The sequence below is a fragment of the Chaetomium tenue genome (assembly GCF_020726465.1).
Source record: "Chaetomium tenue strain MPI-SDFR-AT-0079 chromosome Unknown F5144scaffold_3, whole genome shotgun sequence".
NCBI lineage: Eukaryota > Fungi > Ascomycota > Sordariomycetes > Sordariales > Chaetomiaceae > Chaetomium > Chaetomium tenue.
This window is the reverse complement of record NW_027117331.1, coordinates 4,316,908-4,341,320: the sequence shown is the minus strand read 5'-3', so window position 1 is coordinate 4,341,320 and position 24,413 is coordinate 4,316,908. Positions and strand designations below refer to the sequence as shown.

Below are 24,413 nucleotides of genomic sequence, written 5' to 3'. Positions count from 1 at the left end.
CAAGCAGCAGCACGCAAGCGATCCTTACTATCAAGAACAACACCACCAAAATCAACGCCACCAAAATCAACGCCACCAAAAACAACACCACCGCAACCCCAACCCCGCAACTTCCACACCACACCCAACCCTCAACAACAACAACCACAACCATCACCACAACCCCCCAAAATGGCCACCGCCCCCCTCACCCCCCACGACATCGCCATCTCCACCCCCCTCCGCGGCCTGCGCGCCCTCCAAACCCTGCTCACCAAAGCCGCGGCCCACCCCTCCGCATCCACCCTCCCTTTCGCCAAGCTCCAAGGCTGCGACGACATGATGCCCTTCGCTTTCCACGTGCAGTCCTGCGCGGCCCTCGCGCGCGGCGCGCCCGACCGTCTGGTGCCCGCGACGCAGCCGGCCGAGACGGAGGAGGCGGGGGTGGGGATGGATGAGGAGAATGTGAGTTTGGAGAGGTTGGGGGCGTTGGTGGATGGGGTGGTGGGGTTGTTGGAGGGGGTGGGGGAACAGGATCTGGGGGAGGGGGTGGAGGGGAGGAGGGTGGTGTTGAGGTTTGGGGAGAGAGTGTTTGTGTGGGGGGGGAAGGGGTATTTGTTGGGGTATGGACTGCCGAATTTTATGTTTCATTTGTGTATGGCGTATTCGATCTTGAGGAGTGTGGGGGTGGAGGTGGGCAAGATGGATTATGTGGCGCCGTTTATGGAGGGGATGACGGTGCAGGAGTGACTTGGGCGGTCGGCGGGGGGGAAGGCGGTGTTATGAGGTGGGTTGGGTGTTGGTGTTGATGGAGGGGGATGGATGATGCATTGCCGCTGCCTGCCTGAGTCCGTGTTTACTTCTTGCGGGTGGCCAGTCTGATATCAAACACTTCCAGCATCGTGGGTTCACATCTTGACCTACGGGGCATGCAGCATCGAGGGAGAAAATAATACATCCTTGACCATTCGAACAATACAAATACTTCATACATTAACCCTCGTGCACCGCTGTCGCACGAACCAACAGGTTGCATCCCGCCTTCGTGCCAATACCAAAGTTGTCCGTTTCAAAGAGGAAGTCCTCGGCCGTGGCGCCCTCAATCTCGAAATCGAAACGGCGAACGAGCGTGGAGAGCAGCTGGTACAACTCAGCCCAGGCAAGGCTTGATCTGTTAGCAAAGGAACCCACCACAAAGACAAGCATCACTTACTGCATCCCAACACAAATCCTCGTCCCCTTCGAAAACGGCGCATACACCTTATCCAGCGCCTTCCTATCCGCAGGATCCATCCACCGGTCCGGGTTGAAGCGCAGCGGATCAGGATAGAACTTCTCATCAGTATGCATCAGCAGCGTAGTCATGCCAACCGGCGTGCCCGCAGGGATACGCCACTCCCCATACACCAGGTCCTTGTCGGTCTGGCGCGGCGACCGCGTGCCGATGGCCGGGCTCAAGCGCATGCCCTCCATGAGGACCGCGGTGAGGTACGGCAGCTTCTCGAGCGTTGTCAGCGGGATCGGGTCGGGCGAGGTAGCTGCGGCGGCCACGATCTCGGCTCGGACGCGTCGGAGGATGTCGGGGTTGCTGTAGACGTTGAATAGGATGAGACGCAGAGCGTTGGCGGTCGTTTCGAAGGCCGCGCCTGTCAGGGTGGCGATTTCTTCAAACACTCGCTCGAAGGTCTTTTCGGAGGGCGGGAGCTTGGAGCGCACAATCTCGTGGATTACGGTGTTTTGGGAGTTTTCGGTGGGATCGGAAGAGTTGGCCGCAGCCAGGGTTGCTTTGGTGTCCGCTTCAGATTGCTGATAGAGAGTGTTAGTCACACACTTTGAGCCCCTGGCACACATGGCGTCTTACCTGGAGGTATCGAAGGAACTGCTGAGTGCCTTCGTCGGCCGTCTTCATGACCCAGTCGATCGGGATGGACCTCAGGGTCGGGCCGAACCAGCGGACGTGCTTCGTCGTACGCCAGAACACGCCTGCACCCTGAGACGAAATGGAAAGGCCGATGCCCCAGTCCTCGAGTTCCAGCTCCTTGTATTCCTTGCCCGTAATGTACTCATTTGCGATATCCCGGGTGAAGGCGCTGGCCGCGGCGCCGAGGTTGAACGTGGTTCCGCTGGCAGCGAGACTCTTGATCCGTTTGCTGAGCTTGTCCACATTCTTGCGGATGAGATCTTGCCGAGAGGCAACCTTGGCTTTGGAAAATAGGGGGGCTATCGCGGCGCGGTGGGCTTTGTGGGCATCGTGGTCTACAAGCCGGGTACTTAGTTATGCGAGTCAGGGGACATGGGCCATGCCGAATAACGGCACCCATTGGGAAACGAGGCAGTCATACCTGCGCCAAAGACAGTGGAGCTCTTCGCCCCAAAAGCATCGTACATGAAGCGGTACTTGTCCCAGCGGCCATCGTTGCGGTAAATCTTGTCATAAAACGCCGGGTCGATCACATGCAACTCGAACGGACTAATGCGAATAATGGGGCCTGCTCGAACATGGAGTCAGGGATACAAATTCCAGAGCTGGCTGCAGTTCACCGATAAAGCGGAATGCCTAACCGTATTGTTGGTGCAATTCAGCAATTTTCTTGGTATACTGTCCGTTCTGGATGACATCGTAGTAGGCTTCGTACCACCGCGAAACGGCAGCAAGCTTGGGTCCCGGGAATCGCGCGAGAGGGTGCAGGAACAGGCGGTAAAAAGCGAGTGTTGCGTAGTAGGTGATGGCCGCCCCAGCCACGTTGCGCCAGCCGAGGAGGCTTCTCAAGCTGTTGATGTACTCCATTGCTCGCGTGAGGGCGAAAAAGGGAGGGGCAGACGAACGAGTTGACGGTTGGTCGTTGGCACCAACAGTCACTTTTAAGGTTGGCCTGTGGCTTCGGCTGGCTTAATAAATCCAGGGGTTCGTGCTGCAGGGAGCAAACCAACAGCACTACGAAAGTTACATGGAACCCCTCACAAACACCGAAAACCGAAAACGACACCAGGATTACAAAAGGCTCTGAACAGAGCAATGGCGAGATTCTCACCGAAATGTTTGTCGCGCGACCAGTGAGCCATCAAGGGAACGATTCGCGATGCATGCATCAGCGGCAGGAATCCTCCCCACCACACGGCGTTCGGTGACGGCAAAAGCCGAAGGAGGAAGGGGAGGGGGGGTTCGGGTGCTTGTGCTGGGGTATACTGTGTACAGATTAGATTACTGGGGGCCTGGAAGCTGCGGGAATCTCTCCGTCCGGTCTTCCTGCATGCCCGATGCCCCGCCACAACGCGGGAGGGTGATTAAGGGTCAACTGAGACAATGAGACACTCGCAGCGCCAAAGTCCCAGGCAGCTGCCATTCTTCAAGCCTCCCCCGAAGCTCGTTTTCTCGCTCCAATGCCGTGTAACGGGAATTCCCTCCTCCCGCGGCCTATCTTAAGTTCGACTGATACAACGCCCCTGAAGATGGGGGTGGTGATTGGTCGAATCTCGCTTCCTCCACCCCCGTGCATACAGGGAGGGTTGCATTTGTGGCGTAGTCTGTCCAGACCGTGGAGGTCTGGCTGGCTGATCTCGATTCTCGTGCTGGCTCAAGTTGTATCCCGGCCCCATCTCGGTCCCGCCTGTGCCTCTATCCCCCACCCACCCATACGCCGTTGAAGCAGCATTGAGCAGCACCCGGGCCTGGAAGACGGCCCCCGATCCTTAGACGCGAGACTCGGCGGCAGTGGCGAGCGCCTGTAAAATGCGGCGCAGTCGAACCACGATGCGACCATGTGTCGTAGATTCGGCACCTTGTGCCACGAGGAGTGATGCCCGCGCCGCTTACTCGCCTCGGTGCTGAGAAGAGATCGTGCGCACGCTTTTCGTTCCTGGCGTGAGCGTTTAAATGTGCCGACTCGACCAACCCCTGGAGCGAGCCTGGAATTCACGGCTGTTCCTGTGTTTCCCCAGCAGTTGGTTTTGAGTCTGGTCCCGTTACTGAAGAGCCATCAAAATCATGAACTTTCCGCCGCCGGTTAACCCGGAGGACCCCGGGTATGGCCCCATGGAGATGGGGCTGGCCTGGACCTTCACCGTCTTCGCCATCGTCGCCGTCGGGCTCCGCGCCTATGTTCGCCAGTCACTGGCGAAGCGCCTCTCCAGTGATGACTGGCTCATGTGTCTCGCCTTGGTAAGTCCCTGTGGGATGCATGATACTTATCATTATGATTCGACAACCAGGCGCTGACCCGGTACCTCTACAGGTGTTTCATATGATCTCCATGGGCTTTGTTTCCACCGCCTACTACTACGGTCTGGGCAAGCATGATGCCAGCTTGACCATGGACCAGATAGGCGGTGTCCTAAAATGGTCATGGCTCGCCAACACGCCGGGTCTCCTGGTGTCTATCACGGCCCGTATCTCCATCGCCATCCTGCTGGTGCGGCTCTTCGGCGTCCACGAATGGTTCAAGTGGTTCGTCATCGTCGTCACCGCCGCGTGCTCTATCATGATCATCGTCATCATCCCATGCACGTACTTGCAAACGACACCGGTTAGCGGGAATTGGAACCCGTTTGATCCAACCGTCACGCGCTGGAACCCGAAGATTTACATCACCATGGCTTTCGTCGGTCAGGGTAAGTCATCATCCCGACTATTACGTGAAAGTAATTCCTCTTAACGACAACTCACAGCCTTCATAACCTTCTCCGACCTGACCTTCGTCCTCTTCCCGGTCATCATCATCTGGCGGCTGAGGATGGCCCTGACCCAGCGGGTGGCTCTCATCTTCCTCCTCGGCGTATCCCTGTTCACCATGGTCATGTCCATCCTCAAGACCATCGGCCTCCAGACCATCGCCGACCAACAAAACGACCCTACCGCAACGGACGTTCTGTACAATGCCTCGCTACAGATCCTCTGGTCGTGCCTCGAACAAGCCTGCGTCATCATCATGGGCTGCGTCCCGCCGCTGCGGTCGCTCATGAGGCTGGAATCCACACGCGCCCTGTCGGCCTCGCTGAGCAGTCTCCTCCGTCGTGCCAAGCCGTCCCAGACCTCTTCGAGCAAGGAGTACAAGCACAGCGGATCTGGGTATGCCGATTTGGAGATGCGTCCTGATCAGCTCGGCCGGCTGGGTGGTTCCTCCGCCGTGGCCATGCATGGGCAGGGGACATGGGACAGCCAACAGGACCTGGTGAAGGGGAATGGCACGATCATGCAGGCTAATGAGTACAGTGTGTCGTACAGCCACAGGTATGATGGAAATGTACGACAGGGATGAAGGAACGAGCATTGTATTTACTGTATTAATGTGTGTACTTCTTCTTTCCTTAAGTATGGGACAGGGGCATGGAGGTTTTGGAATGGATGAAGTAACAAACGGTTCACGTCGCGTACGTTACGTGTGGCAGGTCGCTGGGACGACGTATATACCGCCGAGATACCTTCTCCTTTGCTGCTACGATTATGATAATAATGATTCATACATTACGTTCAATCAGTCACGATGAAGAGTGAGCCCCTCAGTCGTAAAATCCGCTCTCATTTGTGTATATCAAGCATCCAGTACCAGATCCATCCTTCTCCTCTACGTTCTCCTTTCTCTCTCCTGACTTTTGTTCCGTACACAAGCAAAAGAAACCTACCAAATCAATAACGCTAAAACGAGGCCTAATTAGAACACATTACACGTATATCAAACACCCTCGCCCTCCTCGGCCACCCTACTCCAGCTCAGCCGACCTCTTCTCGCCTCCCTTCAAGTTCCCATCCCCCTTCCCACCCTCCTCCACATCCCCCCCCTCCTGCTGCTGCCTCAAATCCGTCCACCCCATCCCCCACAACACCACCCCACACACCGCCGCCACCGCCGCCACCAAATAAAACACCCGATCCACACTATCCGCAATCACCGTCACAATCTCGGGCAGATCCACCGCCGGCACGATCGCGCGGAACCCTGTCGCCCCCGCCCGGATGATGGCTTCCGTGTCGAGATGGCCCACGCGCGCCTGCAGCCCGGAACGTAGGCTGGCGTCGAAGATGACGTCGCACAGCGCGAGCATGATGGCGGGCCCGAGGGATTGCGCGAAGATCACGAAGGCCATGCCGGTGGCGAGGCTGTCGGCACCGACGGCGGCTTGGACGGCGAGGATGGCCTTGTTGAAAGGGTGGTGGTGTTAGTCAGTGTCATAGGGGTGAATTTGTTTTGGTGGGGGGGGGGGGGGGACGAACCAGTTGCATGCTGAGGCCGGAACCAAAACCTGCGATGATCTGGAAGCCGACCCACCATCCGGTTGGGCTGCCGGGTCTGAGGATTGAGTAGAGGCCGGAGCCGATGGAGAGGAGAATGGTGCCGGGGATGGCGAGGTAGATGACGTATCCTATCTTTTGCACTGGGTTATAGTTAGCACCGAAACAGGCTGGCTTCCGGAGAGCGAAAAGGGGTGGCTCGAACTTACACAAAACACCCGAAGCACCGGCCGCAAACAGCTGGGGCAGGATGGTGGGGAGAAGGTACACGCCGCTCATCATCGGGCTAGCGTCGTTGATAGCCTGGAAGTAAATCGGAAGGAAGAACGTAGCACCGTACACGGCTGAGATCATGAACGCCTGGTAGAGCCCCGACGCCCATACCGCCGTCTGCTTGACCATGGAGGGCGGAAGCAGTGCATCGTCACCCTTGTACCGATTCCAGAAGAGCCACACCACGAAGTTGGCAGCCGAGCCGCAGAACAGACCGATCACGCGAGACGAGTTCCACGGGTACTCGCTGCCTCCGTATTGGAGCGCGAGGAGGAGCTGCAGAACGGCGGGGGCGAAGAGAACGAACCCGAGGAGATCGAGGTAGTGGTGCAGATTCCGGAGCACCACCAACGGGTTCTGCTTTTTCGTCTGCTCGGGGATGCGTAGGATGAGGAGGGCTATCACAGCGACCGCGCCAACGGGTAGGTTGACGTAGAAGCCTAGGGGGGCCCTGGGTTAGTACCTCCGGGGGTTCGGTAGGTTATGTGGGCTTAGCGAGAAACCCAGGGGTAATTACTTACACCACCGCCATGTTGTGTACGAGGTAAACGCGCCCCCGATCAGGGGTCCGGCGACTAGGCCAAGCTGGTTTACTACCGGATGCTATCAGTAAGTGTTTGGGGGCCATTAATAACAACATTGGAGCGAGTCTTACATCCCATGGTGATACCGATCAAGGCTACATATTAACTCCTATTAGCGTCTTCCCTCGACAAACAGCCTCACCAGGCGGGGTCTCTTACCAGGGCGTTTCTCCAACGGAGCACAGCTCGAGATGATGGTGATGGCTCCGTTGATGATGCCAGCCGCACCGAATCCGGCGACGGCACGGCCGACGATGAGCATGGCGGATGAGACGGCGGCGCCACAGAGGACGGAGCCAATCTCGAAGATGCCGAAGAAGACAAAGAATGACCACTGTGTTGTCATTAGCAACCCAGGGCCCGGCCCAAGGCGGCTCCGGTTAGTGGACAAACCTTAGTGTTGAAGTGTGTGTATATTTTTCCCGTGAGGGGCTGCGGCGCGGCGCTGGGGGCGGTTTAGTCCACTGCTTAAAGATGGGGATAGGTTCTAGAGCTTACCTGCCAAACTGGTACGCGCTAGCATACCACCCAACATCGGGGAGCGAGTTGAAGGTATCTGTGATGCGTGGGATTGCCTGGAAAGAAAGCACACAAACACGATATGAGCGACGGGAGAGTTGAAGAAGTGACTCGGTGAGACTCACCGTGCTGATAATCATGGTATCCAGGAGCATAAGAAAACAAGTAAGGGCAACACTGGCGACAATAATAGCCAATTTGAAGCCCGTAACGTATTCCTGTTCATCTGGCTGGATGACCTCTTTGTCCGGCACGGATGGGCCTTCGGACGGCGGTGTCCCGGCCTCGGGGCCGTCCCGGGCCGGCGGCGTGTTACCGGAAGGCATCGCGGTCACCGTACTTGGTTCTTTTTCACGGCTATTATTCACCTGTCAGAGGATGGCGAACTTGACGCAAAGCGGTTAGCGGCACTCACTCCATGCTGTTGACACCTGTGTCGTCGGTTACTTAGTGTGGTCTCGGACGCCGTGTTTCTACAGCAAAAGTTCACTTAGGCAGAACCGCGTTTACCAGATGACCCTCTCGCTTGTCTATTGTTTCTTTTTTTTTGTCCCCGCGCGGGGAGAATGGTGTCATTTGCCGGGCTGGGGTCTCATCCATGATTTCCCTGCCCAACGGCAGCCCGTACAGTCTGGGGTGATCATCAACAGGCTGTTACCGATGCGGGTCAGGGTAGAACCATGCAGATTGGACGTTACCATGCGCAAACTCATTTTCGACAAAATGCTGTGCGACAAACAGGTGATGCGGTCACCACCTACCTGATCGGGTGGATGACAGCCCGACACGGTATCAACTGTAGGCAGTGTAGGGCCGAGGTCGTAATGCATGTGCCTTGCTTGGATGGGCCGGTTTTCGTCCTGCAGCTCCGCCCAGCAGCTGTGCCAGTCCGACATCATGCACGAGCAGTGATGTTTCGGACGGCTCAGCCCCAGGTTACCGTGTGACAGATCATTTTATGAAAACAATCCTATCACGCACGGCTGGACAGGCAATCCCCCCAACCGCTCCTCAACCAACGGCGTTCCAACTTCCCTCGTAACCGGAGAAGCACGCCGCTTGGCCGTGGGTAATGTCACACCTCTTGCGATAGTGATGTTGTATGGTATGGCAGGGCACTGCAGGGTTGGATTGGGGTCCCAATCAGAACCCGGCATGTGAAGGACATGATTCCGGGGGGAGTCGGCTCTAAGCAGAAATTGGATCCAGGTACCGGTACTTGGGCCTCGATTCATGCATATCATGGCGTTTTGATCTCGGCACATCTTTGGCCTGGGCAATCACACCCCGGGCCGCGCCGTAAGCCACAATTCAACGGCTGGGGGATGGACAAGGAAAAGGGGAGATCACCCCACGGCACTCTAGTTCCTTGTCCTGTGCCACACGGTACCCCTCCCCATGAAACAGCGGTTGAGGCTTAGGGTCTGTGACGTCGTTTTGAACCATTAAACAAAAACGACAAATCTTTCCTAACTCGCGGGTGACTCGGACTGCTGAGTCTACGCCGCGTTCTGGACCTTGGTTGGGTCATGATTAGCCATAAGCGGTTGGTTCGTCTGATATTGACGTTACATTGAAAGAAAGATGCCACGTCTTTCGGCATGCACGGGCCGTGGCACTGCTCTTGGTTTAGTGAGCATGTATCTAACGGGGAGGGTCTTGCTTTCGCCCTTCCGACCTTGGTTACATTCAGCGCTTGTCGATCGTGGGAATTTTGGCCTCCTCATCCTATTGGTCCTGGAGACGGTGATGATTGTGAAAGAGCCGGACGACAGGAATAGCTTCGCCGTAGGGCTGCAGGAGGAAGAAGCGCCGGCCAGGAGCCGAAGGCTCTGATGATCCCGCTCAGGCTCGGTACACACCCCCTTGGGGGCCTTGACCGAGACACGCTGACCCCCCCTCCAGATGATGCTGACTGTGCCAGCCACACAAATTCTGATATGCAGACTTAGAGACAGCCGCACATGGGAGCGGACTCGCCCGAAACCCGTTGATCTTTCTGCATTGGAGTTGGGTAGGTAATATCGGAACCCAGCAAACTGTCTCACTCCAGTGTCTTCGTCAATCCCATCACCATGGCGTGGGTAACTCAAACATCGGTGTTAGTGCTTGCCGCAGCTGGGTTACTCTTCCAGCTAGCAGTGACATACTTCCGGCGGAGTCAGCGCAACAAACAGATATGGGCCAAACTCGACACCGTGGGTGTTGCCCCAGGGGGCGGCATGCTCGCATGGGGACTGGGTATCATGAGGTCAATAACCTCAATGCAAGTCGTCGTCCGTGAGGGCTACGAGAAGTTCTCCAAGCTCGGCAAGCCGTTCGCCCTCCCTACTATGTGGATTGGCGGCGCCGTGGTCGTGCTGCCGCCATCCATGCTGCACCTACTCAACCGGCCGCGGGACGAGGTGTCCAGCTTCGACGCCCTGCTTGAGAATGCCCAATTCCAGTACTTGATGACGGACAAGGATGTGTACGCAAACACGATCCACTTCGACATTGTCCGGAAGAACCTGGCCCCCAAGAACATGGGCGCTCTTGCTGGGATCATGGCCGAGGAATGGGACGCTGCGTTCCGGGTGCATTGGGGGAACTCCAGGGAGGGGACCGTGGTAAATGCATGGGACTCGATGGTGAAGATCATTGCTCGTGCGGCCCTGCGGATCATGGTTGGGCTACCCGGGTGCCGGGACGAGGAGTACCTGGAACGGTCGAGGCTGTATGCCAATGCCGTGCTGGTGGATGCTTGCTTCATCAACTGCGTTCCTCCTGCGATTAGGCCGGCTTTGGCGCCGGTGATGGCAATGCGGGCCCGATACCATCAACGCCGGTTGATGAAGATCCTGGTGCCGATGGTGGAGGAGCGGCTGCAGCGGCATAGGGAGAAGAAGGGCCAAGATAACGATGACCGCCCGGTATGTAACTACAACGATCATCACGTTTTCGACTTGGTCTAACCTGTTCCAGGGCGATGTGATCCAATGGTTGATAGCCGTAGCCGAAAACCACGGCCCGGAGCAGATGACAGCCCCCAAGATCGCCACGCGCATCCTGGCGCTGACATCCATGTTTGTCTTCGCCATCGGTTGGGTGTTTGCGCACGTTGTATTGGACATCTACTGCAGTCCGTCTCGCGAAGAGTTCGTCAGTGGCCTGGAAGAAGAATGCGCCCGCGTCTCTAGCGAGCATAAGGGGCTCGCCACTAAGGAGGCCGTCGACGCCCTCTACCGACTTGACTCGGCCGTGCGCGAATCGATGCGACTAAACGATGTAATGGTCCATCTGATGCCCCTGGACGTTTGGAGCGGCGAGGGCATCGATCTCGGAGGCGGCGTCCGGATCACAGCGGGTTCGGGGGTCCGCACCGTCTTCCCTGCCCAGATGGTCCACATGGATCCGAGTAATTACAAGGAGCCAGAGAAGTTTGATGCTTTTCGCTTCTCTCGGGATTTCGACGAGGCGGAGGATGCAGGCCGCCCCCTGCCGGCCGGAAAGAGAGAGCTCGTGACCAGCATAACCGCCACTTTCCTGCCCCTTGGATACGGCAGACATGCTTGCCCGGGGCGGTGGTTTGTGGCACAAATGGTTAAACAGGCCACTGCTTATGTACTTCTCAACTATGATGTTGAGGTGACCAAGAGGCCGGGGAAGCGCCAGTCGTTGCTGAACTTTATGCTACCGCCAGAAACAGCCGAGATGCGTGTCAAGTGGAGGCATGGGTAAATGGAGTGAGGCTTTGGATGATATCTTCTTTATTACCAATCTAATACCTTCTATACTGGGAACCCATACCATAATGCACTTGATGATGCTGATTTCGTGACACTGACATCGTGCACCAACAACGCAGCCACGTTGTCGGCGAGCCGCTTTAGACCGTGAGCCAGAGGACATGGGCTCCTTCAACGGAGACCGTGGCCGCTGTCGTAACTTGTGCGTAGCTCGGTAGCCCCCTCCGAGTCACCGAACTCACCAACCTTGTAGGAAGCTCCATCAGGGCCGAGGTAGGCACTTGGGTGGAAGACACAGAATACCCCAATGGCAATGAGCATCGGCGCCGACTCAAACACCCAGAACAACCACTCATGGTTGAACGAATATCCTTCCATGCCTTCAGCGAACTCGGCCACGCGGTAGATGCAGCGTATCTGCAGTGTCCAAGTCAGCACAACAACCCCTATCACACAGCCACCCCTCTCCCCAGCCCAACAGAGCCCATCACCACAACCAAAAGGGACACACATACCATAATCAACACACTCGACACCACCACCGCGCCCACCACCCTTCGCCACCCCCCCGGCGCATCCCCCCTCACCAACTCCCCCCCCGTGCCTGTAGCCATCCCCCAAAACCTCCCCAAAACCCCCAAAAACACCGCAAACGCCACCGTCTGCAGCACCAACCCCCCAATCAACACGCCCACCCCCACCTCCGCCATCCTCCCCACCCAGTTCTGCGCCGCCGCCAGCCCCGACCCGCTCGCCTGCACCAAGCAGGACACCACATCACAGCACACAAAGACACGGGTGAGCCAGCGCGCGGGGATGCCCAGCACGCGGTGGCGGGTGCGCTCAGGGTCGAGGACGGCGCGGATGAGACGCCCGATGAGCAGGTAGTTGCCGGCGGCGATGAGGATGGGGGCGAGGACGATGAGGCTGTGCGAGGCGGCGAAGGGAGCCTGGGGGGTGAGGGGAGGGGGTTAGTCGGTAAGTTATGGAGTGGGGAGGGGTGGGAAGGGGGTGGGAACAGAAGGGGGGGGGGGGGGGGGGGCTGGAGGCATTGGAGGGCGTGGACGTACGACTTGGGTTGGTTGTTTGATGGAGTAACAGCGGAGGGCATAGCCGAGGACTTCGACGGCGGTGCCGACGACGACGGTGGTGAAGAACCAGGCGCGGTACTTGATGATGGTGAGGTAGAAGATGGCGAGGAGGATAATGCCGTAGAGGGCGGTGGCGAGAACGGTGACCGGGAAGGATGGGTTGTATGGCCAGATGGAGACCACTTCGTCCGCCATCTTGTATGGGGGGATTTCACGCGTTCGGCGCGGTTTCGACCAGAGAAGAAGTCGTACTCAAGCAAGGAGACGAAAGCGCAAGCGTAGGGCAACGTGGCAGACTGTTGAAAACTTGATGTGGTGCAGTACGGCCAAAGGTTGCCCCAGCAAGGCGGCTATATATGTCTAAGGTCTTCATCTTGTATCATTATCAAGTACTTCATTAAGATTTGTCCACGACGGCCGCGCGACATCTCTCGGATCAAAACCGAGCTGACGCAGGGTACGACATGTTTCTTGGTGTGGGTCGTGCTAGCCCCTGACTCCGTTCCTGGAGACGTATCCGAATCCGACGAATGCGATGGCGTCGTCAATCTTGGGCCCCCGCCAAAACAACGGGGGCGACCAAGATAGGCTCTGCCATTACCGAGTGTTGCGTTCACTGGAGCCAAATATTGCGATAAAACGATTCCCATTTGGCCGCCGAGGTATCCTGTTCACACAACAAGCGTGCGTGATGTGGTCTTGCACGTGAAGAGCGACATATTTGGGATCCCGAGATAGGCCTCTCTGGGACAGGAACAATGCTCAGAGGTCTGCGATAGGTGGTTATGCTCAACCATCCACGGGAAATGACTTTGTCCATGGGTGGGGCGAGACTAGGACGTCCAGTGCTGCCCTTCATGCCACTTCTCATCTTTGGGTGTTCGGTGGGTGTGCCCGAGGTCGGATCATGCGCTCCTGAGGCATCGGCACCTTTTACGGTTGGTTTCGGTTCCCACCAGCGCGACTAACGGGTTGACTGGCGACTCTTCTTTTCTATCCCTTACAAGCTCCCAAACTCCAAGCTCCCAACCCTAGCCAAACCGAATCCCGGTATTCGGGTCCCACGGCCCTCTCGCAGGCGGCTTCGCTGCCCCCTGTCTTCCCGACTGAGGCTTGTTACTCCCGCCGGTAGCAGGCGACCCGCTGAATCGTATCCCCATCTCAGGGGTCCATGCGCCCTGCATACTGGCGACGGGAGCGACGGGGGGCATTGGCCGGGGTTGCTGCGGCTGGACGTTGTCGGCCCAACTCTGGATCTGCGCCTCAACCGGCGGTGGGGCATGGATGGTTTGCCGATTAGACTGAGGCTGGGGTTGCGTGTAGTAGGACGCTGGGTTTGGGGCTTGGTAAGACTGGGCGGGCGGTGATGTGGGGTTGAGCGAGAGGGACGATAACGGTGGCATGGAAATTTCACTGTACAAGGTCAGTATTGAACCAAGATTGAGGGGGGTGGTTGGCTTACTCTTCGAGGGCGCGCGCCTCCTTCCTCCGCTCGTTGACCCATTGGCGCGCCTGGTTCCGGAACCCCTCGACTATCCTGCTGAGGTCGTTGTAGAACTTCCTCCCGACCTCCACATTGCTGACGATCTCCTTGTACTTATAGTACGCGTTATCGAGCCGCTGCAGTGCTTTCTCCCTCTCGTGACTCCCCTTCTCGCCGATGCTCCTCTTCTGCGCCTCGAAATCTCGGTTGGCCCGTTGGAGATCCTCAATGGTCTTCTCTTGATCCGCCAGTTCCTTCTCCACAACCTCGAGTTCGGGTTCGTACAGGCTGTCGAGACGCCTGTCGAAGAACTCTTCAAAATGTGCTGGGACAATCGGAGTGTTGGGATATAGCCGTTCTAGGCGCGCAGCTTCGCCAAGGATATCCGTTTTGATCTCATCGGCACGGCTTCTGGCCCGAAGAGACTCGATGCGCTTTCTCCTCCGGGATTCGAGACGCAGGACGTCGTTGTAAGCACCTCTCAGCCTTCCGATGGCTGGTTTCAGGAGCTCGGGGATCTCGGTCTTCCTGCTATTCGGGATGTAGTCCATCAAGCCTCGGTCAGGGCCGGCGAGGATGGCTAGCGTGTCCTTCACCGCTGCGAACTTCTCGCGGACCACCGCATCACTCGACGTACTTGACGCAAAGTAACCGTCGATCTCGGTGGCTTGGTTCCACAGCCTGGAACCACCATCGCGGCTCGGATCGAGCCGAGACTCTGGCCGCGCCCATCGCTGCGTGCCATGTTTCAGCCGCATACTGTTGTCCTCCTCCTCCTCGGCTGCCAGCAGCGATCGGCCCTCGTCAAACACCGCCTTATCACTTGCGCAAAGCTTCTCAATGTCCGTGAGGCCACGTTGAAGTCGATCGATGGCATCGGCCTGCCGAATTTCGTCGGCGTGCTGGGTAAGGGTGCCAGGCAGCCCTAGCGGCTTCTCAAGTGCCTGAAGTGAGCCGGGGAGGTTTAAGCTGGAGATGATCTCGTGCAGCTTGTCGGTCATGGTCTCGAGCTCCACGACAATCTTATTGTTGACGAGACGATCCCTCCGCTCCTCGTAAATGGAAACGGCCAGATGAACGGAAAATGGAACCAGCTTGGTGAACAGGGCAGGCCCAAATTCGGCCTGGTCCCCCATGTACTCGTGCGGGCTTGCAACCTGCGGCGGGACACGAGCCACGGCCATGTTCGCGCGTTCAAGAATCTTCAGTTCGGACTTTGGTGGAACGATCTCTGCTGATAGTCAGTATGGCGGAGAGAGAGGTTTGTGTAATAGACTCACGGAGGTAGAGAATGTCGTTGTCTTTATCGGCCCGTTTAAGGTCATCCTCCACTCGTCTCTTCAGCCCCTGAAGATCGTCCACCACGGCCTTGTTGATGTACCCTCCCCTGCATTCCTTCAACCCCTCGTTGACGCAAGCGACAGCATCAGTCAGCCTCGCAACCTCCTCGCCGTACCTCTTCTTCTCCAAACAATCGCAAGCAGCGCGGTACTGAGCGGCGGCTGCGAAGTGGTGGTGCTTCGCGCTCATGTGGTGGATCCAAGCAGAGCTAATGGCCTCGCTGCGCATCGCCGCCTCCCCGGCCAGGTTGTAAAGATCCGACACCCGCGCGGCCAACTTGGCGATCGAGGCGTCCTTGTATCCATCCATCACGGCTTTCTGCCAAAAGCATTCTTGGCTCTGGGCCAGGAACAACTCCGTCAGGGACTCCAGCGTCGCGTCATCCATATCGTCCGGCGGGTTGGGCATGCGCAGCTCAGGGAGTACTTCGGTCCTGATGTGTTTTAGCACCCCGGCGGCTTGGGAGAAGTAGCTCGCTGCTGTTTTTAGACCCTCGGTGCTGCCCCGGTTGGATGACATGGCAAGCTGCGAGTATAATGCGGCCAAGTTGTAGAGGATGTTCATGAGTTCGTATGTGAGGTTGTTCTGGACTAGGGGGTGTTCGGTGTGGTAGCCCAGCGCGGGATACCATGTGAAGTCGACGCCGATCTGTGATGCAATCCCCAGTTCCTGTCAGCCCGCCGATCCCCAAAAACCAGAACACGTGGCAGGAGTGCTTACATCGACAGGGAATTTCCCATTCATCCCCACGAGCTGCCCGGCGTATGTCTGCAACTTTTTAATCCCGCTGGGGTGGGCGTCGCGCGAGTTGACGGCGTCGCGGCGCAAGAAGTCGATGACCTCGAGGTCATGGCGAAACATGTCCGGGTGCTGGTCGTACTTCTTCGAGATGTACTGGCGGATCGACGAGGCGAGCGAGAGCTGAGTCGACTTCCGAAAAGGAAGCGACAAGATGTTGGAGCTGTAGCCATCGAAGTCAGCAAGATTGGGGGAGATGGTGGGATGGAGGGAGCCGAGGTCGCGGCGGGGTGTCGGGGTACACTCACGTCGTCATTTTGACTGCGGTTGCGCACCGCAGTGCTTGTTTGGGAATAACCTCGTGCCTAGGAAGCTTGCAGAGCCGCCTAAGTGTCAAAACTCAAAGCTAGCATGGGCTGATGTCATCAGGCACCGCCTGGCCCTTCAGGAGTCTGTTCTGATGGGACGATTGTTTGGCGGGGTGTTTCAGATCCAGCGCAACCCACACCCATGCAGCGGGTTTGTTGATGCCTCGTATTCAAGGCACCGTAAACAACTGCCCAATTGGGCCAATCTTTCCATTCCGTCTCAGTCAAGCTCACCATCATCTTGCCATTCTCACTTCACTCTCAAGGCACAACACGACCCCCACAAAGCCGAGGACTGAGTCCCCGGGTTTTCTCAACGAATGTCTAGCTTAATACCGCTTGGCCGCAGGAGGCCACGGTGACTTTTGGTACTTTTCTTGTTCACAAACGGGACCTATTAATTACCTAGGGCTGGGCGCCCCGGCGAAAAAGATTCGGAGCTGGCCAAAAAGAAGAAAAAGGAATCGAAAGCGTGGGATTCGACAACACCACCGCATCACGACATATTCACCAGGTCCATCGGGTGCGCCGGTTGCATCGGCACCCGGTTTCTCCCATCATCGCGAGAAGCCATCCAGCAGCTGGCTTTTCAGCCGAGACGATGCCACCTTCTTTCCTATCGTTAGATGGTTTCCACCATTTTCTTGTTTGATGATTCAACGAGCTTCCAACCTGCCGTGCAACCTCCATCTGTCATGCAGCGTCCTTGAGGCGTTCTGTCACTCGCTCCAGCCCGGCTGATGCAGTGACCCTGACTTCCTTGTCTCGGCCGGTCACCTTTCGGCTGCCTTCAAATTAACCCGACACCATGCCCGGACAACGCAGCCATACACGCGCAAGATCCGCTTCATCCTCCACTTGGATGTACGTCGGATCTCCCCCAAGATGCAATCCATGAAATGCGCGCAAGGCGACGGCATCCTTTGTTGAGACCTTGCAGCAACCCAACGAGAACTGCCCACCACTCGCCTTCGATATCACCGGATTTCCAGGGATCAGGGTCGGGAATGCTCTCGGTTTTCAATGCTTCTTTCGGTCCCGACTTCCGAATTACCCTGGTGTTACCACTCGTTTCAACTGTTGCAAACTTGATGCCAGAGACCGTGGACAGTCGAAGATGCCCGATCACACCCCGACATCGCAACCGATTTCCAAATTCCCGATTTCAAGTCCGGTCCAAGGGCTGCATGCTGGCGAGACCTCGGGTTTTTTTTGGCCATTGCGTCTGGCTCTTCTAGTTGGGCTGCGTATCCGCCGGGCAGCACAGCACAAGGTTGGGTTTTGTACAAGCTGTCCTACCAGCGTGGTGCCTTTCAAGTTGTACCTCAGCTTGCTGCCATCAAGCCCTGCCATCTGAATTGCCTTTACTACACATAGGTATTTTGCGGTGAAGCTAACCGTGCCCGGCACAGCGGTCTGCGGCCCGCCCAGTGGGTTTGCTAGGAACTCGACCGACCGGATCGGCTCTCCGACTCATCTTGAAGACCCGAGACCATGGTGGTCCATCCACACCGTCAATCACGCGCATAAATGATCCGTTGTGGTCTCAGATGATCCCCCGTAGTATTCTGTTGTGCTTTTCACAACATTCGTCGTATACGGGTAATCACCAAGCAAGGACGACGCAAGGACGACCCTGCTGTGGAAACTCCGATTCCCGGCCCGTTTGTCCAAGACCTGAAAATGGCCTGGGTGTTAAGCCTCATGGTGTCAGGTTTACCTTGTCAGCTCGATGAGACAGCATCACCGCAGGTCTTGTGCATCGTTGCACAACACCCCCGGCGCAACCACAGAACAGCTACTTTTCTCACCGCGACTCAGGACAAGCTCCACTGGCGATTCACTTAGCCGGCTGCTATCACACCTCTCGTCTGTCGCCGGACCCGGACTGGCCGTTCCTGATCCGAATAGAAGGGAAGTTGTCCTCGCCCCTTTTGGCCCAGTCCATGCAACGGGGACTGGCCCGTATTATTAGATTTCGGACTTTTCTCGTCCCAACGCCGCGGTTGCGAGGCCCGCAGCTTCGGCAATGCAACCATGCACAGTAAAGGCTGGATACGGCACGGCACTCTATTTGCTTGTCAGGCGGCCACAGGCCGGACATCCCCATGCCAATGTCCACAAATTATCCTTGTCGGGTGTCGTCTATGTTGTGAGACTTGGCTTGTGCGGGAACGGGATAATTCAGCACATTTCAGCACATTTTACCGTTCCGCGCTTCTCGCCGACGAGTTCGACAGGACTGCACACAGAATCTCAGCGCCAAACTACACAGTACTTGTCAATGGGGAATTGTGGCGCAAAATCTGAGACCTAGTGCCGAAATAACCTTACCGGTAATTTACTAAATAAGCCACCACTAGCCGAAACGGGAACATGTGAAGCCAGATTGTCAAGTTGACATCATGGGGTCCGTACCACCACTCAGGATGGCAAAGAAATCCGGGTTGAAGCGGTCTTGCACCGTGGGGAACGGGAAGTCACCCAGGGGAGACCTAATCGATAGTACCTTGCAGGCCCGAGATGTGGGAGCCCGGCATTGTGGGCACATGGTTAGTGCCAGGAAACCTCCCCCTCCATGCCCGGTTGCTGACTCTTGGGGCGCGCTACACAGCATTTCTTTCCTTGCACACTATAGGCTGAATCACCGCCAGCATCCCGGGCACTTTAGCAACTGAATCCTCGCACCGACTATGACAGGTTCAGAATTGGCCAGCAGAACTGCATCCTCCTTTCAACAACCGGGATTCCACCTACCAGGATACCACTCCACTTCGCTTCCGTCTCATCCGCCGACTTAACGATGGTGCCCCTCCTTTACGGACTCTCTCCACGTCGGGTTCCCAGTAGGCGAGGCCGCCTTGCTAGGTGGTCACTGGTCCGAAGAGGGTTTGGCTTGGTGCCGAGAGCCAGAGCATGTACAACAGTGCTCCCGAGTGACAAACTTGCTTATTCGGGCACTGGGTCCACGCCACGAGCCAGGGTCCAGCTGCGCATCTCGGAAAGATCAGGCTAGTGAGACACTTATGAACCAGGCCAGGGCACATCCCACTAAGATGGGATGCCTCGCTGTTATTTATTTATGGGGCCATAGGGGACCGTGGATCTTATTAGTACCTTCGCGGTCTCGGTCAGAACCCCCTTCCCCCCTCTACCGACCCATTTGCTCGTCATTCTCAGGCCATTTCCCCACCGGTGAATTTCTAGACCGCCAAGATGCAAGGTCTTACACTCGTTCTACTCTACCTCGCTATCCCGAGCCTTCTCTACTCGGCCATCAGGCAGATCGTATCATGGAGGAAAAGTGTCGGATCCAAGGCCAAGTTCCCGGGGCCACAACTGTTTCCCATCGTGGGCCGTGTTCATGACCTCCCCCGATTCTCACTTTGGTTAAAATTCAAGGAATGGGCCGACGAACATGGGCCCATCTACTACACCAAGATGCTGAACCAGCCATTCCTCATCATCTCAGATGAGAAGATCGCCGAGGAACTGCTGGTAAAGAGAGGCCATATCTACTCGGGCCGGCCGCAGATCCGCTCCCTCATCCGCCACAAGGAGGGCCCCGCCTACTCAGCACTAATGGACCGCCATGGTAAGTCCCGCCCCCCAACTCTAATCCAACCTCCCACCCACGGGCCACTCACACCGAACCCCCCCAACCTAGACATCTGGAAAGCCCAACGCAAATGGGCGCACGCCGCCATGGCAGAGGCGTACAAGCACCACTTCTACGGGCACGTCGAGCGCGAGATGAAGCGCTACCTGGGCCTGCTGCTGCTCGACCCGGCGCGCTTCCTCGACTACACGCGCGAGTACTGCGGGCGCGTCATGTCGCGGCTGGCGTGGGACGACGCCACGCAAGGGCGTGCTAACGGCGACAGCGCCGACCAGACCCTGCACTGCATGAGCGTGTCGGGCCCAATCACTAACACCCTCACCCCGCTGTGGTACCTGCCTGCGGTGGTGAATCCGTGGTTTAATTATGAGGTGCAAAGGGAGCGGGTGCAGCGGGCGTGGTGGTTGAACAATTTTCGGTTGGCGAAGGAGCGGATGAGGAGGGGGGAGCTGCCCGGGGATACGTGGGCGTATCGGTATTTTGAGCAGGTGAGGAAGGAGGGGAATGGGGAGTTGGAGCAGGAGGAGGAACAGGAGGTGTTTGCAAGCTGCATGATTGGGTTTTTGAATCTGGTTGGGGTGGTGACCATCAGCGGGCCGCTCAAATTCTTCCTCATGGCCATGGCGCTGCACCCGGAGTGGCAAAAGAAGGCCCAGGAAGAGATCGACCGCGTATGCGGCGACCGCATGCCGACCATGCAGGACTTTGCCGACCTGCCCACCGTCAGGGCATGCATGAAGGAGACGGTGCGGTGGAGGTCAGGGGTGCCACTGGGTGAGTAACGCAACGCCACATCCTCCCCGTCCCCTTTCGGGCCTGTTGTTGCGCAATAAGCTGACGGCAGACCGCCAACCACACAGGCGTGCCGCATCAAGCAGAACAAGACGACGAATACCGGGGTGTCAAGATCAAGAAGGGCACGATCGTCCTCGCCTGCGAATGGTATGTCCTCACCCCCACCTCAACCACCCCCTCGGGTTACACACAACCAACCCACCCCCCGGCCCACAACCCACAACCCCCCCCCCCCCCCCCCCCAAGCTAACCACCCTCCTCCACCCCCCACCAGGTCCCTCAACCGCGTCCCCAGCAAATACCCCGACGGCGAGCACTTCCGGCCCGAGCGCTGGCTCGACCCCTCCTGGCCAACCTTCCAAGCGCCCCTCACACGGTACCCCAACTTCCGCGAGGGCCAGGGCATGCACAGTTTCGGGTGGGGCCGGCGCACCTGCCTGGGGCAGAACATTGTCGACGACGAGACCTTTGTGTTCGCGGCCGCGGTGCTGTGGGCGTTCAATTTGGGTCCAAAGGTGTGTCCGCGTACCGGGGTGCAGGTGCCCATTGATACGCAGGCGACGAATAGTCATGTGATTTTGGAGCCGAGTCCGTTTCAGATTGGGATTACGGTGAGGGGGGAGGGGAAGGGGGGGTTGGTGTTGGAGGGGTATCGGGAGGTGATGGGGGAGTTGAGGGTATGATTGAGGTGGGGGGGGTGTTGGGTGGTGGTGGGTGGGGGTTGCTGGCTGGGAGGTTGAAGGGGACACAGACAGTGGATAATGTGCTTGGCTGGCTGGGGCCGGGGATTCAATACAACTGACTGCAGGACGGGGAATGAGGTTGATAGCGCGATATCACGGCGGGTGGCACTAGAAGTATTCTTTGCTTTGAGCGTCTTTTCTGTCTTTGCTCAATTTGTTCGTTGATCTCGCGATGGTTATATTCGGCCTCTAGGACCATGGGTTCTGCGTAGTGAAAGCCGGATGTCAGTCTATCCATCAATTGTACTTGATTGAGATAACTATCTCGTGTTTACGTGACCTGAGTCCACAAGTCCACAACGCCTCAAACTTGTCCCCTCCGTGAGATCTTGTGTGATTTGCGGTCCGCCCCACCTCGTACGAAATGTCTGGGTTGAAGTCCGAGGTGTCACTGACAGGGAATGGTATAACGGGGCCTAGTGCGCCATGTCTGACCTTGATCGAACGAGTTTGAGACCCTTGGAGGCCTTGCGGAGTGGCTCTGGCACGCACAGATTGTCGTATCAGGTGCTAGGAGGCTAGGAGCTGTGTAAAACCGCATCGCGTCATGGCCGCGAATAACATATGGCTATTCTCCAGGGTCTAGAATTAGCCCATGGCCAGACGTGGAGGCTATCACACTTTAGTAATCAACAGGTAGGCATTGAACTATGAATACAACATGGGATAAGAAGTGCAATGATGGTCTATAAATGACTGTGGCTATGGACATGCTCATCGAGATTTGATGGCGCTGGCTCGGACAACCTTTTCCGCCTTTACCAACCGACAATTGCCGATCCGTCAAGTTTTCCGACAACTTAAATCACCGAGCAATTAGATTCAGGCTAGCGAAGTTAGGGCAACGCGTCCACCGTCACTACTGCAGTTCTCCCTCATGCTCAGCGCCTGACCGACCCGCGGGGCGTCTCCGGAGGTGAAAGTCGAGGCAGGCAACCAGGATAAGGGTGACCTGTATGATACTTCAAAATCATCGATGTGTCAGTTTCTTTAGCCAGATAAAACGAACGTGGGGGGAATGGAAACTTACGTAAATGCATAACTACACGAGGTAACCGTGCTCGGTAAGAAGATCGATATAGCGGGCTGGAAGACTCTCTTCGATGTTTGGGGGGCCCAAAGCGTTTTTGTAATCGCGTAAAATCACCCCAGTGACGATGATGAGGCAGAGATTGTCAAATATGATGCCGGTATTATAATACGCTTCCGTATAATAAAGTCGATGACGGCGACGAGCCAGCAAAATCAACTCGCGGATACTGGATATGATAGCACTTAGGACCTAAAACAGCATTGTTAACACTGGGCTCATTGATTTGAGGGTGGGGGGCGATGAATGGACTTAAGGACTTACATGACAGTACTCCGCGACTTTTATACCCCCGTCGATCCCGACATGACGGAGAACGAAGAAGAAGCTGAAGTTGGCTAGAAGGGCGAGGATTCGGCAGTAAATATGAGCCTCAGCCACGGTTTCGACAAGTTGCCGGTGCAACATGGTAACGGATGTGGTGATGCGAACGATGGACGGAAACCTTAGCGTCTTGAGAATGAGGTTTGCGGAAAGGGATGAGCGTAGATATCCAAGACGGCGGGAGGGGTGTTGGTTGAATGACGCTGTGGCAGTGACGCGAGAATCGTGGGCCGAGGTCGTGGATTGGGATGTAGGACGTTAGAAAATGTGGCTCGGAATCGCTCGGTACAGCCTTAAATCATAAATGGGACTGGGAGGCGCCGAGACTGAGGAGAAGGTGAGAACAGCAATAAAGCCAGAGCTAAGTGGAAGCGATTTGGGAACATAAGCTTGTTGTTCAAGCGAGCCACAAAGCAAGTCACATAACAGACAACAAGCATATCCCAATATTCGTGCCTACTACGGTACCTACTCGTCCGATCCTTGGACATAGGTACCTATTCAACCTTCAAACACATCTTGTTCCGAAACAACACGTGCACAACTCGACCGTTTGTTTAGGTACCTTTTTCCCTGTCCGCACCACCCCGAAATGTTTTGTCTATCGATCATTTTCTTCAACTACGGGCAGAACATTAGAGGAGTGTGTTTATTAATTGTATACAAATGGCTATCACTATTGACGTGTTCCTCGGACCGTGATGTTGTCTTGAGCTTGGGCCGTCGGGCAAGATCACAGTATCAAAGCAAAATCAGGCCAAGTAATCCCCCGTGACCTGTTCCCCATGTCTGGGCCTCTGCTCAAGGCGTTCAGAAAGGAAAAAGTCGTATGCCGAGAAAAATATCAGGATGGCATGCATCGCCCAGCGAGAAGGTTAGTTGTTTGGGCGAGATAAAGTGAGGTGGGCGGGAGGCTTACAGAACCGTGTATACCAAGTAAAACTGGGCGGTGAAAAGCTTGGTGTATCGAAACGGGCGGCCCGCTTCGAAGTGAGACCAACAATTGAGGTAGTCGTGTAACAGGCTCGCGCCCATTAGGATTGAGATGACGAGGTCAGAGAAGATGATAAACAGAGGAGGGAGACGGCGCAGGCGATGGCGAAGATCCACCAAGGTAAGCACTTGGTTTCCATTGAGCATGAGGCCGAACCAAAGCTAGAAGGGGATTGTAATTAGTCGGGCTGGTCTGAGGAAGGGGAGGTCGGGTGGGAAGTTGGGATATGAGGGGGCTTACGCCTAGAAACTTGATATCATTGATACCGCCCTCGGTCGCGTGGATATAGAAGAGGATGATTTGGACTGCGAGCTCAAAGAGCAAGGCTAGGGCTCTGCAGGAAAGATGACGCGCGGTCGCTGTGGTTATGGATTGCGAGAGCGACATGGTGATGGGAGTGGTGCGTGAAATTTGGCTTTCTTTGAAAAAAGAAAAATAAAAAGTAAAAAGGGATTCGAACTAGCCCGGGTTGAGGGGGAATAGCTAGAAGAAGTTTAAATGAGGATAGAGACACGAGG

At 56.5% G+C, this 24,413-nt stretch overlaps 9 protein-coding genes across 9 annotated transcripts; 4 read left to right on the top strand and 5 right to left on the bottom strand.

Moving 5' to 3' along the window:
- Positions 1-171: 171 nt before the first annotated feature.
- F5144DRAFT_601853 (uncharacterized protein) lies at positions 172-729 on the top strand (the record flags this gene model as incomplete). Its single annotated transcript, XM_066791168.1, has 1 exon — positions 172-729. The coding sequence occupies one exon, from the start codon at positions 172-174 to the stop codon at positions 727-729; it is 558 nt and encodes a 185-aa protein (XP_066645468.1).
- Positions 730-1,101: 372 nt separating this feature from the next.
- On the bottom strand, positions 1,102-2,913 carry F5144DRAFT_208569 (cytochrome P450). The gene is made up of 4 exons (XM_066782997.1): positions 2,542-2,913; positions 2,322-2,468; positions 1,841-2,235; positions 1,102-1,785 (listed from the first exon to the last, which is right to left on the bottom strand). Exons 1-4 carry the CDS (start codon positions 2,765-2,767, stop codon positions 1,189-1,191), a joined length of 1,365 nt encoding a protein of 454 aa, XP_066645467.1. The 5' UTR covers positions 2,768-2,913; the 3' UTR covers positions 1,102-1,188.
- Positions 2,914-3,964: 1,051 nt separating this feature from the next.
- Positions 3,965-5,234, top strand: F5144DRAFT_486640 (uncharacterized protein; the record flags this gene model as incomplete). Its single annotated transcript, XM_066785560.1, has 3 exons — positions 3,965-4,138; positions 4,212-4,587; positions 4,645-5,234. The coding sequence occupies 3 exons, from the start codon at positions 3,965-3,967 to the stop codon at positions 5,232-5,234; spliced, it is 1,140 nt and encodes a 379-aa protein (XP_066645466.1).
- Positions 5,235-5,455: 221 nt separating this feature from the next.
- F5144DRAFT_208344 (major facilitator superfamily domain-containing protein) lies at positions 5,456-8,269 on the bottom strand. The gene is made up of 10 exons (XM_066782996.1): positions 7,997-8,269; positions 7,707-7,938; positions 7,561-7,637; positions 7,456-7,507; positions 7,222-7,396; positions 7,134-7,157; positions 7,000-7,071; positions 6,415-6,918; positions 6,188-6,348; positions 5,456-6,111 (listed from the first exon to the last, which is right to left on the bottom strand). Exons 1-10 carry the CDS (start codon positions 7,999-8,001, stop codon positions 5,677-5,679), a joined length of 1,737 nt encoding a protein of 578 aa, XP_066645465.1. The 5' UTR covers positions 8,002-8,269; the 3' UTR covers positions 5,456-5,676.
- Positions 8,270-9,537: 1,268 nt separating this feature from the next.
- Positions 9,538-11,391, top strand: F5144DRAFT_208307 (cytochrome P450). Its single transcript, XM_066782995.1, has 2 exons — positions 9,538-10,493; positions 10,546-11,391. The coding sequence occupies exons 1-2, from the start codon at positions 9,657-9,659 to the stop codon at positions 11,299-11,301; spliced, it is 1,593 nt and encodes a 530-aa protein (XP_066645464.1). The 5' UTR covers positions 9,538-9,656; the 3' UTR covers positions 11,302-11,391.
- On the bottom strand, positions 11,248-12,716 carry F5144DRAFT_647159 (RTA1 like protein-domain-containing protein). Its single transcript, XM_066792906.1, has 3 exons — positions 12,380-12,716; positions 11,825-12,259; positions 11,248-11,726 (listed from the first exon to the last, which is right to left on the bottom strand). The coding sequence occupies exons 1-3, from the start codon at positions 12,593-12,595 to the stop codon at positions 11,481-11,483; spliced, it is 897 nt and encodes a 298-aa protein (XP_066645463.1). The 5' UTR covers positions 12,596-12,716; the 3' UTR covers positions 11,248-11,480.
- A 524-nt stretch (positions 12,717-13,240) lies between these two features.
- On the bottom strand, positions 13,241-16,424 carry F5144DRAFT_208288 (BRO1-like domain-containing protein). Its single transcript, XM_066782994.1, has 5 exons — positions 16,271-16,424; positions 15,945-16,185; positions 15,164-15,872; positions 13,863-15,114; positions 13,241-13,813 (listed from the first exon to the last, which is right to left on the bottom strand). The coding sequence occupies exons 1-5, from the start codon at positions 16,276-16,278 to the stop codon at positions 13,432-13,434; spliced, it is 2,592 nt and encodes an 863-aa protein (XP_066645462.1). The 5' UTR covers positions 16,279-16,424; the 3' UTR covers positions 13,241-13,431.
- A 3,022-nt stretch (positions 16,425-19,446) lies between these two features.
- F5144DRAFT_647155 (cytochrome P450) lies at positions 19,447-21,427 on the top strand (the record flags this gene model as incomplete). Its single annotated transcript, XM_066792905.1, has 4 exons — positions 19,447-19,925; positions 19,998-20,723; positions 20,810-20,891; positions 21,019-21,427. Exons 1-4 carry the CDS (start codon positions 19,547-19,549, stop codon positions 21,425-21,427), a joined length of 1,596 nt encoding a protein of 531 aa, XP_066645461.1. The 5' UTR covers positions 19,447-19,546.
- Positions 21,428-23,544: 2,117 nt separating this feature from the next.
- F5144DRAFT_629106 (uncharacterized protein) lies at positions 23,545-24,373 on the bottom strand. The gene is made up of 3 exons (XM_066792365.1): positions 24,136-24,373; positions 23,821-24,056; positions 23,545-23,765 (listed from the first exon to the last, which is right to left on the bottom strand). Exons 1-3 carry the CDS (start codon positions 24,280-24,282, stop codon positions 23,654-23,656), a joined length of 495 nt encoding a protein of 164 aa, XP_066645460.1. The 5' UTR covers positions 24,283-24,373; the 3' UTR covers positions 23,545-23,653.
- Between the last annotated feature and the right edge of the window lie 40 nt (positions 24,374-24,413).

What these genes read in the sequence shown, in the direction of transcription:
- F5144DRAFT_629106 (XM_066792365.1), bottom strand. Translation starts at nt 24,282, where the DNA reads ATGTCGCTCTCGCAATCCATAACCACAGCGACCGCGCGTCATCTTTCC. An exon ending in ATGATATCAAGTTTCTAGGC is followed by an intron (nt 24,057 to 24,135) that starts GTAAGCCCCCTC and finishes ATCCCCTTCTAG; the next exon opens with CTTTGGTTCGGCCTCATGCT. An exon ending in TACTTGGTATACACGGTTCT is followed by an intron (nt 23,766 to 23,820) that starts GTAAGCCTCCCG and finishes ACCTTCTCGCTG; the next exon opens with GGCGATGCATGCCATCCTGA.
- F5144DRAFT_208307 (XM_066782995.1), top strand. Translation starts at nt 9,657, where the DNA reads ATGGCGTGGGTAACTCAAACATCGGTGTTAGTGCTTGCCGCAGCTGGG. An exon ending in AAGATAACGATGACCGCCCG is followed by an intron (nt 10,494 to 10,545) that starts GTATGTAACTAC and finishes AACCTGTTCCAG; the next exon opens with GGCGATGTGATCCAATGGTT.
- F5144DRAFT_208344 (XM_066782996.1), bottom strand. An exon ending in ACACACACTTCAACACTAAG is followed by an intron (nt 7,397 to 7,455) that starts GTTTGTCCACTA and finishes ATGACAACACAG; the next exon opens with TGGTCATTCTTTGTCTTCTT. An exon ending in CGGTGCTTCGGGTGTTTTGT is followed by an intron (nt 6,349 to 6,414) that starts GTAAGTTCGAGC and finishes ACTATAACCCAG; the next exon opens with TGCAAAAGATAGGATACGTC.
- F5144DRAFT_647159 (XM_066792906.1), bottom strand. Translation starts at nt 12,595, where the DNA reads ATGGCGGACGAAGTGGTCTCCATCTGGCCATACAACCCATCCTTCCCG. An exon ending in TCAAACAACCAACCCAAGTC is followed by an intron (nt 12,260 to 12,379) that starts GTACGTCCACGC and finishes CTCACCCCCCAG; the next exon opens with GCTCCCTTCGCCGCCTCGCA. An exon ending in TGTCGAGTGTGTTGATTATG is followed by an intron (nt 11,727 to 11,824) that starts GTATGTGTGTCC and finishes TGGACACTGCAG; the next exon opens with ATACGCTGCATCTACCGCGT.
- F5144DRAFT_208288 (XM_066782994.1), bottom strand. An exon ending in ATGGGAAATTCCCTGTCGAT is followed by an intron (nt 15,873 to 15,944) that starts GTAAGCACTCCT and finishes ATTGCATCACAG; the next exon opens with ATCGGCGTCGACTTCACATG. An exon ending in CAACGACATTCTCTACCTCC is followed by an intron (nt 15,115 to 15,163) that starts GTGAGTCTATTA and finishes GACTATCAGCAG; the next exon opens with AGATCGTTCCACCAAAGTCC.
- F5144DRAFT_208569 (XM_066782997.1), bottom strand. Translation starts at nt 2,767, where the DNA reads ATGGAGTACATCAACAGCTTGAGAAGCCTCCTCGGCTGGCGCAACGTG. An exon ending in TGAATTGCACCAACAATACG is followed by an intron (nt 2,469 to 2,541) that starts GTTAGGCATTCC and finishes ATGTTCGAGCAG; the next exon opens with GCCCCATTATTCGCATTAGT. An exon ending in CTCCACTGTCTTTGGCGCAG is followed by an intron (nt 2,236 to 2,321) that starts GTATGACTGCCT and finishes CCCGGCTTGTAG; the next exon opens with ACCACGATGCCCACAAAGCC.